Source organism: Aspergillus bombycis (genome assembly GCF_001792695.1).
Source record: "Aspergillus bombycis strain NRRL26010 chromosome Unknown contig00004, whole genome shotgun sequence".
In the NCBI taxonomy this organism is placed as follows: Eukaryota; Fungi; Ascomycota; class Eurotiomycetes; order Eurotiales; family Aspergillaceae; genus Aspergillus; species Aspergillus bombycis.
Genome location: NW_019170006.1, coordinates 194,874 through 208,908, shown reverse-complemented (window position 1 = coordinate 208,908; position 14,035 = coordinate 194,874). Strand labels below are relative to the sequence as shown.

The 14,035-nt window shown below is 48.6% G+C and overlaps 3 protein-coding genes across 3 annotated transcripts; all 3 read right to left on the bottom strand.

Moving 5' to 3' along the window:
- Positions 1–945: 945 nt before the first annotated feature.
- On the bottom strand, positions 946–3,268 carry ABOM_001100 (putative geranylgeranyl pyrophosphate synthase; the record flags this gene model as incomplete). The annotated part of the gene is made up of 3 exons (XM_022528230.1): positions 946–2,503; positions 2,565–2,808; positions 2,860–3,268. 3 exons carry the CDS (start codon positions 3,266–3,268, stop codon positions 946–948), a joined length of 2,211 nt encoding a protein of 736 aa, XP_022394045.1.
- Positions 3,269–6,568: 3,300 nt separating this feature from the next.
- ABOM_001099 (ribonuclease III domain-containing protein) lies at positions 6,569–7,093 on the bottom strand (the record flags this gene model as incomplete). The annotated part of the gene is made up of 2 exons (XM_022528229.1): positions 6,569–6,750; positions 6,865–7,093. The coding sequence occupies 2 exons, from the start codon at positions 7,091–7,093 to the stop codon at positions 6,569–6,571; spliced, it is 411 nt and encodes a 136-aa protein (XP_022394025.1).
- Positions 7,094–7,848: 755 nt separating this feature from the next.
- ABOM_001098 (DUF500 domain protein) lies at positions 7,849–9,861 on the bottom strand (the record flags this gene model as incomplete). Its single annotated transcript, XM_022528228.1, has 1 exon — positions 7,849–9,861. One exon carries the CDS (start codon positions 9,859–9,861, stop codon positions 7,849–7,851), a length of 2,013 nt encoding a protein of 670 aa, XP_022394026.1.
- Between the last annotated feature and the right edge of the window lie 4,174 nt (positions 9,862–14,035).

Here is a 14,035-nt window from a genome sequence, read left to right as displayed (position 1 = left end):
GGCCACCGGGTGAACCTCGCAGCTCCGCATCCTAAATGAGGAGGCCTGTTTTACCACGGACCAGCCGGGTGGCTTGGTGGATGCGAAAGCGACGATCAATGTAACAATATCGGAGGAGATATTGTGATAAGGCGCGTCGATTGGCGGAGTACCACTAGACTCCACCTTGGCCAGCCTACAATGCAAACATACAAGATAAGGCCTGCATTTTAATGTCATCCCTGGGAATGAATACCTTTTGTCTCTTCAAGGGACCTTGGGGGGTAACAAAGAATGCTCACTTGATATTACTAGTACTATGTGCTAGGGATTATGTCTTCCAAGTTGTACATCCAACAAGTGGGAAAATTAAACTTATTTCCAAGGTTAATGACGGAATGGGTCTAGCTCTCTCCGGATCATCCGTCGGAATGCCCAGGAAAATGCCCGACTTCTCCGTTTCTTCTCTTGACCTTCCCTACACTCAAACCTAGAAATACTAGGAGTATCTAAGAGACACGCCACATGGGACGCTGCAAACATAAATGCTTCAAATTATTGTACATATCGAACCCGGTAACATCCCGCAATGTCCACCAAGCATCCTTGACGCTCATTGATAGACGTGGTGTTTCATGGGCCATTATACTCCTAGGAAGCAAGTCCTTTGTGTGGGGGAAACAATGAACGCTCAAAGCACTTTTGACACTACCTGATAGGATATTGACTTTTTGCATGGAATAGTAATCAGACACTAGCGTACAACCCAGACATTTGAAGCAGATAAATCATCTCATTATTCATAACACATGTGAACATCGCCTTAGAACCATTACAGAAATGAGTGTCATATACATTAATCATCACAGATGTATAAAAGGGAATAGGTAGGTAGGTAAGAGGAAAAGAAAAGGGTAGAACAGTGCCCATGCATCATAGAGCAGGCACTTGCTCTCGAAACGATTCTCACTCCTGAGTGGGAGCTGGGATATCACCCAATGTCTTCACAAGGGCCTTAAGCCCGGGGTTTGTCTCTTCTGCGGCTATTTCTAGCTCGCTCACAGTCTTCATGATGTCCCGACCCAGCTGTCGGACCAGGTCATAAGTCGCCTGCAGGGCACCGCTCTTGTGCAGGAGCTCTAAGATCTGGATCTTGCTTTCGGCAGACAATGAGGCTCCTTCAGCCTTTTGTCTAAAGATGCCCAGGATGATACTCTTGGCGGTAGGGTCTACGTTGCAGCACCTGACGACTGCGTACGAGATCTTGCTGTGATCCAGATCTTCACCGAAGCCCCTTTGGTTGTTTCCTGTGAGCAGTCCCAGATACTCGTTGCGGATCTGGTACCATCGGCCGAATAATTTTGTGAGAAGCTCAAAGTCCAGGGTCGAACCTTCCATGCTAGCGGACTGCATGAGACGCACCAACATGCGGAAGATAGATCCGCTCTTCTTATCGACCATCTCCAAATACTCCTGCTCGGTCGGGCATTGAAGAGAGAAGCGCCAATTCAGCTCCCAGGACTGTCCGATAAAGTGCGTTTCAAGCTCCTCCAGAAGGCCGTCAAGCATGCCAGGGCAGTTGAGCCCGTTCACGGTCTTAGCGACGCGGACGAACATGTAGGCAGCACTGTTAATGGACTGAGCGGGACCGAAGACGAGGTGAGCCGCCGTCTTTTGGCGCTGGAGAGCTGATTGGTCCTGGATGTTGGCCAGGATCTCAGAACTATCGTGGAGGTCATTGACCACTTGCTTGACAAAGGTCAAAGGTCGGTTGGGAACTTGAAGCCAGGCATTAAGTGCGGAAACCAGCTCCAGTTGCACCTCATTAGCCGAGATAGACCCGATGTAATTTGTTGGTGCTAGTAAGGGTGTGGCATCCAGGTGCACTGCGGCGTGTTCTTCCCCGTTGACGAGAGGGGTCCACACTGGTACTTCCTCGGGCTCATCGCCACCCTCTACATGGTCAACAATGCCGTTGGAAACGCCGTTGGAAACGCCATTGGCGCGCACCTCCTCCTCTTCATTTTCTTCCTCTTCTTCTTCTTCTTCGTCTTCATCCTCGGACTCGTCCTCGTCGCTAGAGCTCTCCTCGTCCGACTCCTCATCACTTTCCTCATCGGCAGTTTCCGGCACCACGTACCGTGGTGCATTCGTGCACCAGTAGTGAATTCCACCAAGGGCAGCTTCTAGTACCTCCATCCATTTTCGCAGCTTTGGGGCGAGGTCTGGGTGAGCTTGGTACAATGCCTCGCGTCTCTTGACGAACTCTTTTTCATTTTCCAGAATGAGCTCTTTGGTCTTCGCACGGGCGTCATCCTCCGACATGTTCTGGTGCTGCATGAGGAACAATATCACATTCGCAACGCGACGTTTCTTGACCTCGCGCTTTTCTTTCGGCCAGCTATAGTAGTCGTTGGTGAAGAACATGGTTCGCTCAGCTGCGTCCAGCGCATCCTTGACGATTGCCTGGTCCTCCTTTCCAAGTCGGGTTCCGTGGGCAAATCCCATCAGGGTCCAGTAAACACTGTTGTACCAGTCAGACTCTGTCTCACCATATCGAACACGGAGGCATGTGGTAAACCTACTCAATTCCTGCATTAAGACGCCGACGAGCCACGTAGTCGTCGAGATTGGCGCAATTATCAGCGGTGGGGACATCCGGGGTGACAAGCCAGTTGCTTCGGTAGCAGTCGATAATGTCAAGTCCATCTTTGTCGGTCAGTTCTCCCGTTACTTTCTCCAGGAGTCTCTTCCTGGCTTCGGCTCGGGGCGATTCAACAAGCTCCTCCGGCTTGTCTGTCACGGGTGTGTTCTTGCTATCGGCATGGTCTGGATGAATGATTAGATACAGACTCGCGTTTGGTAGCCGGGTCAACATACCGTCATGGACATTTCCGAGTTCGGTCAAGTAGGCGACGAGTTCCAACCTTTCGGGCATGCACTCTGGATACAGAAAGCTAGCGTAGTTGCCCACCGGGGAGGTTAGATAGCTGCTTTTCGACTTGGCCTCTTCGCTATCGAGGGTGGCCGTCAAGTCTTCCAAGAAACGATCACTACCTCTTTGGGCCACATGATCGTATTTGTGGATCCGTGCAGTCAGAGTGGTGAAACAGTCATTCTGTTGCTGGATGGCAGCATCTATGGGCTGCGAGTGAGTCCAAATCTCAATCGGCTCATTTACTGTCGGTGCATCTGAGGCCGCTTCGGACTGGGCAACGGACAGGACCCGGGAAGTGCTTTTGCTTCTTCTCCTCTTGTGGGATATGAAGTTGGAGTATTGTCTGAACATTGGTCGATGTGTTATGGAAGAAGATCAAAAAACAAAGCAAGAAAAAGGGAGATGCAATTAGAAGTACAATGCGAAGCTGGCAACAACGTGCAAGTTCTTTAGGAAGACTAAGAGAGAAAGAAGAATTCGGGGTTTCTCTGGTATCCTACGGCCGGCTCTTTATAGGCAACGAGTCGTCGCAATTGGCGTGGAGGATTGAGCAAAGGCCATGGTGCATGTAACTGCAAGAAAAAATTTTCGCCTATCAACACAGCATGGACCAAGTATTAGCCCATTAGGGAGCTAAACAGTCAGCTCGAGGACCTAGTACTTGCCGCAAGTAAAGTATGATATTAGGTCTAATATGCATGCTGCACGCTGATTGGGGGTTGCAGCGATTGTTTTGCTGGCGGATACTTTTTTCTCCATAGCTCATGTGGAGCCACGCAACGCTCACCGCTTCATCAGTTCGCAGCTGGTGGGTTTCGCCCAGCCGCCTCGTACACAGTACTAGTAGATGCGAGGCCGTTTGGTGGTGGTGGTGGTTGTTGTTGTTGTTATTGTTGTTGTTTGGTTGTTGTTGGCTCGCCTTCCTCGTCGCCTTACACCCCGGCCCAGTCAGTCAGTGGTGATGCTTCTCGCTCAGTTATGAGGCGAGCTTGGCTCTGTACAATCCCGGCAGACGATCCTTCGCACTTGGCAACCTCACAACCACGACACTAGGGCATATTGACCCTCTCACCCCAAAGGCATCAATGGAAGATAGCCATCTCGCGCTAATCTCGGAGAGTTTGATCACGATACCGCATGTCATATGAGCAGTTGATATGGTAACAAACGGAATGAATGGGGCATGCTTTTTTAGTCACACTACGAGAATGTCCGAATGAAGCGTTAGCGTGGAAAAAGTGGGCCCCCTCGCTTCTTAAGCAACGTTTTCTTCTCTTGATTTGTCCCAAAATGGTTAATTCCTACTACCCTGTCTGTCTGGCGTCCTGTGCTGAATCGCCAGGTTTCACGCCTCTCTTCGATTCCTCGATCGCGATCCGACGTCATAGGCCATTCCTTCCAACATTTTTCGGATCATTCTCAATACCCCGGGTTTGGGGTCAATCAATGGACATTCCAACGACAGCGATTGTATCAAATGGAGAGGGGTGTGCAGCATGATGGCTCATCATGCTAACCACCAGGATCACAGTGCAGTACAGCAGTGTATGATCGACATCCCCCTCATGCGATAAGCCCATAACGGAAATCCAGCGAGGCTAATGCGCGCGTCAAAGTCAATTTTTCGCCCTCTCACCCGAGCGCTATGACGTAGCAGGTATAGTCGGCAGTACGAAGGAGTTCAAAGGCGACCCCTCCTGTGATAACACCGTTCACATCTCAGTGTATGGAGATTACTCTCCTTGAGTACCCCGAGAGAGAGAGAGAGAGAGAGGCGCTGCGCATCTCAATCCACCATCCCAACCTCATATGCGGCTATTGCGGCTCCGGAACTACTAATATACTACCTCGTCCCTTCATTAGGGGCTAATCAGACGACGATACGATACCTTCGAATCCTGCTATTCGGCCGAGTCGAGTAGCTTGAGTACTAACTACTACTAGCACGCATATTCTGAGTTGTCCAAAACCACCGGATCTTGCAAAAAATAAAATAAAATAAAATAATACAGAATATAGGATTCGAACAAGATGATAAAGAAAGTGGCGGGGGAGGGGTCACTTTTGCTTTCCTTAACATAACCTTTTATAGAACCGATAATGCTTCAAAGAAAAAAAAAATATCAAATCAAATCAAATACCGATTATAGATAGTACGAACTCCAGAGTGTAGGTGGGCGTTAATGCGCGGACATCCAACGGGTCCGCCGATCAACGAACGATCGGCATTCGGCTCTGGGATATAAAGTTTTCCTGGGATGGACTTTTACCATCCCCTCCAGTACATAGTTGACAAGAGTTACATACAACAAGGCAGCGATGAAGAAAGTCTAATCCCCCTACGTGAATATTAAACCCTTTTTTTGGTCTTGGGGCGGCTTAGCAGCCCGTTTCGCCGTACACCCACACATATATCCATTGCGCAATCTGAGACAGGTTGGCGCTGATTTGTACGACGGTGAGGAGCCAAGATTGTCGGGTGGCGGTTTTGGTGCAACCTAGTCAGCCCTCTTTTGGTGTTACTATTGGGTTTTATCTTGTTTTTCTTTTTCTTTTTCTTTCTTCGGCTCTGGGGGGGAAGAGAGAAGGTTATGTGAGTTTTGTGGCTGGGAGCTCTCTCCCTTACTTTTGGGGATGCATTGGTACTTGGGGATTTTCGAGGGTTTGGCAATTGGTAGTCTGTATTTAAGACTTGTCTGTTATTGGCGGTTAATCGCGGCTTTGTTACTCCCACGTGTTGTTTGGGTTTTACTATATATACTCTTGGTGCGTCTCGTATATCTGAATAGTTAGGTAGTAGTCGGCTGGGTACACTACTAGTACTAGTAGTATGCAGCCTTATATTTTATTATGAAAGCAGACCCTGTCCAATCACGAGAACTGATGGTGAAAACTTATAACATCGAATATTTCCTCAAGTATCTTGTCCACACCACTTCCCTTTAGACAGCAGGGATATAGTTCGACATGTAGATAATAATAAAAAAAAACCGAAAGTGATGAGATTAGGCATGTTGAAGTACCTTAAACGACAAAGAAACAGCAACCAGTCACTACCACCGCAAAACGACGTGTATACCACTCCTCATTGAAGGAACCAAGCACAGCACACTTCCCTGCAAACAACTTTCTGGCCTGATAACAACAAAATAATTCTCCCTACCCCCCTTCAGCCCCTCAAAATCACATTACGGAACCACTCACGGAATACCAGTTGACAGTACCCAAAGACCAGTCTAATAGGAACAGCGGCAATTAGCAACTTCCTACCAACGCTGTATCCATCCCATTTTGACCGATCTCGCGCACGTCGTGTCTTCAGATGCCCCACAGGCCGTCAGGGTTCTCCATGCGCCCTTGCCGTAGGTTATAAAAGCAACTAAAGGGCGCTTACACCGCCGTGCATAGTGAGATCCAGATAATACTACAAGCATCAGATAGTATGAAATGGATGTCACTGCTGGACGATCGTGCAGGCGGTCCCCTAGCTGCAGAGATACCCCACGACAGAATCCGGGGAGCTCCCTGGCGGTATGTATTTCGTACTCCTGAAGTCACATTAATTTGCACGGCGTGTTTTCCATGCTCTCATGAATAGAAGAAAGGGCGGGGTTAATGAAAACGTTACCACACATAAAAGACTAGAAAGCTCTATGCATGCCAGGCGAGACCCAACTCCGCCACAACAGATCGCACGGCTTGGATGTTCTCACCGCTGTCGATGTAGACGGCGCCCAAGATGGCTTCAACAGTTGTGGCCATGACTTTGTCGGAGACGGCACCGCCCTGCGAGGGGTTGACGTAGAGGTAGCGGTCGAGGCCCTTCTGGAAGCCTGTTCTTGCTAGGAAGCGTTGCCGGCTTTGCCACTGTGGGTGTCGTTTATTTGCCCTGGTGGATTTGTGAGTTATTTTTGTTGATATGAAATGCGGGCTAATGAGTAACGTACCTCTTGTTGCATGGGCCTGGTAGCCATCCTTCACAAGAACTAGGCGTAAGACTGCGTCGCCGAGTTGGGCGAGATCTTTGTGTCCATCTAACCGGTGGGGGGCGATGATTGGCGTGGAGCCTGGGGTGCGGAGAGCTTCATAGCAATTTGCGGGGTTGATGAATAGATAGTTGATTATTTGCTGGATGGGTTGGATTCGGGCGTCGGTTGGGATGAGAAGTCTGGACATGGCGGCGGTTATTTGGTGGTGAGTGATGGCTAGAGTCTGAGGTGATTGTTGCAGATGGAATGCTAAAAGAGGAAGAGGGGTTCATTGTTGTTGGGCCTATTTATCTTTTGTATCTTACCCCTCATGTGGGTGGAATCATGTGATGGTCGGTCAGGGGGTTACGTGAAAGAGACAACCGGGAAAGAAACACGTTATGGATCTTATGAGCTATATTTTTATGTGGTTTCGGAAGAGACTGTATATACTCAACATACAATTGTTTCACTAAGGACAATACTTTGACTCGGTACGCCGCCATGAGTAAGTAACAAAAGGGGATATAAAGAAACATCCAAAACGATATAACCAACATAGTCCATGTCCATGTTAACCCTTAGCCAAGGGATACTTCTAACACCCCAATCATCAAGTCGAGAAATATAAACAACCCATGACGCCCAAGCGTTCCATTCCGCATGTTCAAAATAAACGTAAAAAGCACGCTAAAAGAAACAGCAAACAAGAGAGCAGTATTTTAGTGGCTGTATGGGTAGGTGCAAATTACATAAGATAAGGTGAGAGGGTACAAAGAAAAGGAGAAGGAAAAATGAAAGAAAGTAGAAGGCATGGTTCGAGGCATTTAAGAAGCCTGGTGCCGAAACCTGATAGCATGACGTTCGCGACGCCGCCATATACAGTGGGACGATCATCCAGGTGGAGGTATGTCAGGTAGTATGTACAGCAGATCGGAAGGAGCGATGAGGCGGGAAGAGCGTCTAGGCAAGTGAAGAATGCATTGAAGATTTGTAGTGATGTTCGGTGACGGTTGTTGAATGTTCTAATTCCAGGGCGGTTGGTTTTGCGACGTCTGATGGGTGACGATGCTGAAGCTTGGAAAGGGTGTTGCCGGCTGTATCATCAAAAGTGTGGTCAGTGTCTTCGGTTTTCGAGGGATTAGTGTCGGTGGCCGAAGAATCTTTGGCACTGAAGCCCCCATCCGACGCCGAATCAGATGTGCCGACGGTCGAGATAGAATGAAATTCATCCTTGTCGATATTGCCATTGTGATGGAGGTGGGAATCCTCAGTCGATGAAATACTAGACGCGTCAATCTTTACGTCCAGAGGCAGCTCTGCGAAGCTGTTCAGCTCCGTCATTCCCAAGCTCGATACCACAGACCGCTTGCTAGGGGACGGAGGTGCAATGGTAGGCGAGACTGGGGTTGACATTGAGCCATAACCCCGATAGGGATTTCGCGGCGGCAGCGCAGGAGGAGTCCTCTTTGGGATTGTCACTAGTCGTGCACGAGTGAAGGTAGGTGACTGACGCTTTGGGCTCGTTGAGGTCAAGTCTTCCACAGGCGAAGTAGGAAAACTGTCGCATTTCGTGACGGTAGCACTGCTGACCTCGTGTATTTCAACGTCATCGTCCACTAGGTCATCGTCGCCGCCATGGGTGGCATTGCGAGAGCGCTCCACTGGGTGCTCTGGGATGATAGTTTCCCATCCACGCTCCTCGTGATCCCATGGATTTTTCTCCGCGCGTTCCGTAAAATCTCGATTACTCCGGGAAGAGGCGCGGCTGATAGAAGTCGGGGCCGTCAGTGGGGGTTCGTCGGTTTGAGTACCTCTGTCGATGCTGGAGTAGCTCTGTACACTAGCCCGCCAACTGTTGCGCGGTGAACTATCAACGCTGTGGCGGAAGGTCGAATAGATAGGACTGGTAGGGCTGGGTCGGAATTCAAAGCTATCCACATGTGGACGAGTTTTGGTGCCTGCTTCGCGAATAAAGAGGCCCTCGGCCTCCAAAGCTTTGACGCCGAAAGGATCGGGGTCATCCGGAGCCGGAATTCCAAACTTGGTAGGAGGAGAAGAACTACCAGAGGTCGGTAATACTTCTACATCCCCAGGAGTTGGTTCTCCCGGAGCAGGCACCAGGCTTTCATCAACATCCTTATCGCCCTGGGCCGCCTTGACAGTCTGGATGAGGGTTTTAATCGACGTCGGAGGATGTTTTGCTTTGCCAGCCAAGATATCCGTCACTGATATGCGCTCACCATAGAAACGCTCGTTCTCGTCGGTGCGCTCAATAATTATCGTCCCATCTACCTGGACGCCTGCATACAGACCTCGACTTTTCATGTAGGTCCATATGGGAGATTGGCGCTTGTGAACCTCAGAGTCAAGTACACCTCCCATACCCACTGGGCCTGCGGATGCGCTAACTTCCCCGCCCAGTGTACAGCGAACCTTCTTAAATGCTTCTAGCGCCTCAGACGTATTGATCACGACCACGCAGTCATAGATATCAACGCCCGCTAGAAAGCCAATGCCGGCGGTATGAAGCATGATACCTGAGGGAGGACTCCATTCACCGGTCTCGGGGATTCTAGCCAGGAGGACGCCACTCCCACCCGAGCCGCTGAGCCAGAGACCCGTACGCATCGTGGTAAAGATGGCGAGACCTTTAGCGCGCTGAATGACCTCCGTGGGGATCTTCTTTATAACTCGTTGCTTGCCCTTAGGGCGATCGATCTTGCCATTCTTCACACTATCTGTGCTTTGTTTTTCGGCCTCCTCGTCAGCGTAGAAACCATCTTTGCAAAAGCTTCGTAAAATGCGAGCTGCCTTGTCGCTTTCTCTGTCCAGGGTCATCGGCCAGAAGGCTTCGGCACCAACTTTATTGGACAAACGATTCACAGGGTCGCCCAATTTGTCGAGAGTATGCCATGCCTTATCAAAGCCCTTTTTGGAGGTCCCTTTGGTCTTTTCCCAGAGTGAGGGCGCCATTGTGACGATTTGGATTTCGCCTACCGTCTATGCGCCACACATAAAGAAAGAGGGCAAGTGAGGTGGACAGGGCTGCGTTTTGAAAAGGGACAGTACAGCAAGGAACTACCTCTATAACTCGAATGCGGATATCTCAGGAGAACTCAATGCGTCGAATGCAGTTCAACATGTAATGCGATTGGCTGCCCTTGATTTCCTAATGCGACATGAAAAATGTATGACGAGACAGTAGACGGGAACAGTGCGTCGCTGACACAGCCGCGGAATGCGTGGCAGAAAGGCTCCGGAATGTCGCTCGACAGGAACCGGGACGTTGAATATAAATCAAAAGAAATCTGGCAAAAGTGAAGTTTTGCGTCGAGAACTACATGGTGCAGCAGAGGAGGATAAAAGTCAGTTTTGACGTTCTTGCTCCGTCCGATCCGTGTGTTCCAGACCCGTCGGTCAATGAGGTGGGTGGCGACGAGTCGTACGCATGAAAGGGAGAGGAACCATGGATCTTACACGCCAAGGGACCATGGGAGAAGGGTCCAGCTTACCTCGGACGAACTCGTGAACAATAATCCAGGGCAACCCACGTCAATCAATAATCAATAGATCCCGACAGGCACCAAAGGTTTTGATCGTCAGCTCCCCAAGGGATATGTTGGAAGTATAATCGATATAGCAACTGAGCAAGGAAGTATGCGGGAAGGGGACCAAGGGACATATATTTATTAATCTAGCTTCACGGTACACCCTAGGAAGTCCAGGAGACTGGGAGAAAGGATATCAAGGCGTAATAGTATAGATATGTGCGGATGGGAGAAGTCGTGATGATATAATTATATTCCAAAAGATATAGAAATTTTTATTAGAAGAGAAAAATGAAAAATCGGAAATAGACGGGTGTTAAGTAAAGTAATTCGGATCGTAACTATGAATCGGTGCCCAAGACCAGCAAGACAATGCTGGATCGAAGACGCATCGTTCAAGGAAGAGTCAATGCGAGTGGCGCCGTGGCTTAGAGCTGAGGATGAGTAAATAATCGGGTGGATGGGAAGGGACGGATATATATTGAAGAGTATAGAAGTACTAGTAGTCCGGCAGCTCCGGACAGATATTACTACCCAGGAACCGTCCAGAATCGTGGCAATGTAAATTATTCAGAAGAAAATAAAAAGGAAAGAGGAAAAATGAAAACAAAATAAGCAGAAGCATCGGATAGATGGCAACGACGAGGGAAAAAGAGGAAAGGACGCAGTAGAAAGAGGAGAATGTCATCATAGGCGTGACTCCGCCATCGTCATCGGTTGATAAGCAAGAGATCGATTGAGTAGTTGCAGCGGCTCCATTTCAAGAGTGGAGCCGTGCCTCATCATCTTTTTTCTTTTTCTTTTTTTTTTTTCCCCCTACCTTTTCGACTTTACATAGCGATATTTAGGTTAGATCGACTAGGGATTTTATCCTTTTTTTTTTTTTTTTTTCTTTTTATTCCCCCCCCCCTGTACTACTTCTTTTTTGACCTACCATCAAACTAGGTACTACTAGTAGTCCGTGACAAGATGAAAAAAACTGATTCGATAGATTGACTCGATCCTTCGGGAGCCTTATAATCTTCCCTTGGCCAATGGTCTAGCCGTTCGTCAATGCCTTTGTTCATAGATCGATTCCATGGTTCTTCTGGGAAATTTCTTCTCGATTCTCACTATTCTCTGTACAGTGTATGCAAGTGTAGTACGTAGTCTATCCTCCGTATCTGTGGCTTTAATTTCCCTCTGTAACACAGGCAGCTCCATTTTCATCAACGGAACCAAAGATGGACAGCCACTTTCCGCTCCCGATTAATAACTATAATGAATCCGGATGTACCCAAGGCACCCATCCGTGCCTTTTCGTGCCAGGATTCCTGCCTAACAATCAAGAAAATTGACTCGATTATCGCTACCGGCGTCAGAATAATCCCTTCAAACAAATATCTCCCGGTAGTTACCTTAGAAACCCAAGGGGGGGAAAGAAAGGGAAAGCAGAGAGCCAAAGTCGCTGATCGCTCTCAACCGCTACATATGACAGCTCCGATTCTTCTTCCCATCCCTTTCAGCCCCCAGCCACACCATGATATTTTAGATTTGGGCTCCTGTCTTCTCCCTTTCGGCCCGCTTGTCAATTCCCCGGGCCCATGAAACCCTAGCCAAGGGATTGTCCTGTAAACCTTCCTTTTTGCCCCGTCGTTTCATGACAGGTCTGATTGCGCTTCCAGATGCGCCCTGGAAGGGATGCAGTAGTCGTTTCGATAGTTTCGGGAATTTTCTGCCCGTCGGATATTGCCCTTGTTTTTTCGTGTCGGTTTTTATTTTTCATTTATTTTTTTTTTTCTTTTCCCCTGCCCAAAAACCGGCTGAGTACCATTGTAGCGAACAACCCGATTCATGGTACTTTGGCTACCACCCTGACCTGATGGATGAACAGGGTTATTGTTCCAAAGTGAGGTTACTGTATTTTCTTTTTTCCTCGCTCTTCCCAGCTACCTGGTCGATATCCCAGTCTCCCATGAGGACGATCCATCCACCTCTATCCACGAACCCAGATCCTTCCCCAAAAGGAACTACTCAGATCGCCATCAGATCCCGAGATCCGGCTGCGTTACTTTTTAAGACACGCATGACTGGGCCTCATTCTCCACATAGGGTAGGAGTATCCATGAGATTGACATGAACCCAATGCGCTATGTGCTGTAGTTCTGAGTGACAGCCCCGGGCTAACGCTTCGTGGTATGGCTAGTGTTTATAGTCGGAGTGGTAGAGCACCTAGGATGGATTTGCTGCAGTAGTTAGCGGTAGCGCGTACTCTTTCTACACAGCATCCTTTTCTGATGCCGACACCCGATCTATTTGATTTGATTATGTATTCCTTCCCTTTTCTATTTTCAATTTTATCTTTTTGTTTTTTTCTTTTTGCTCTCTTCCACTGCCCTTTTTTTTTTTACCGACCTTTAACGGTCCCACATACTTTCGCCCTCTAGGGTCTAGCCCCCAAGTCCTGACTCGATATCCGGACATCACTGGCCTAACTCCTGAACATCGGAGGGTGATAAGTCATGAAACTTGTCCGTATTAGAATATCACTTCGATTTCACGTGTGAGCCAGGATATGTTGTCACGAACTCAACTCATCAGGACGCCAGACCCACCGAACAGGTGAAAAACAAAAAGGTCCACTGTTCCTTCATCCACGCGCTCTGAAACGGAACGATCACAGGAGCACTCCACACAGGCTCGGCTGGACTCAGGGTCTCGACCGATGACCCAAGAAACCTCACTCGTAGGAAGCCTCATCTGTGAAAAAAGTATGGAATGTGCAGAATCCATCTGGCACCTGGACGAACGACCCGTGACCGTGACAGAGGGTGCGGTAAACGGGCCTAGCTTCGGTATACTCAGACGAAGCATACATATATGTACATACATACGTCTGATGTGCACGTCCGATCGCAGTAATCGGACCCGACAGCTCGAGTCCATCTAGTTTAGTGGTGATTAGTTTAATCTTACTATCCTTTTTTTTCTTTCTTCTTCTTCTTCTTCTTCTTCTCAATACTACTAACTACTCCCCCTGATCAATTGAAGATCAGTTGGTGAAATCTTAGTCGCCACTTAGTACTCGATCGGTGATAACTTAGCCCATCCTAATTTCAAATAGCCTCATGTCTTCATTTCCATTTCCTCCAAGGCCATAATTGGAACTACGGGAGTACTTCCTGCACCGAAATAGAAAAGTAATCTATATGACACAGACCAGCTGCACACATCTCCCTAACACCAATTCGAATGGGGAGGGAGGGTGACACCAGCACTTGCATACAGCTACATAACACTAAGACCCGTCAGTTACAGATATCCCCCTCCCCCCGCCGACTAAAGATAGTAGCGAGTATGTCTCAGAAAGCACAGGACAATATTTTCTCCCCTCGACCACACTCGCGTCGACGCATTCACGATACAAATTAACTACCGAGAGTTTGTTTTTCTTTTGGGTTGGGGACTCGCTTCCACGAGACTTGCCAGCAGCGCCACACCCATGCTTGGTGTCTGTTCGCGGGTGAGTCTGATGTATCATTTCATCGACGGCTTTAGCGGGATCACCCTGGGTCTTTTGGATGTATCGAGTTTTATACGTTATCGACTGTACTCCGTAC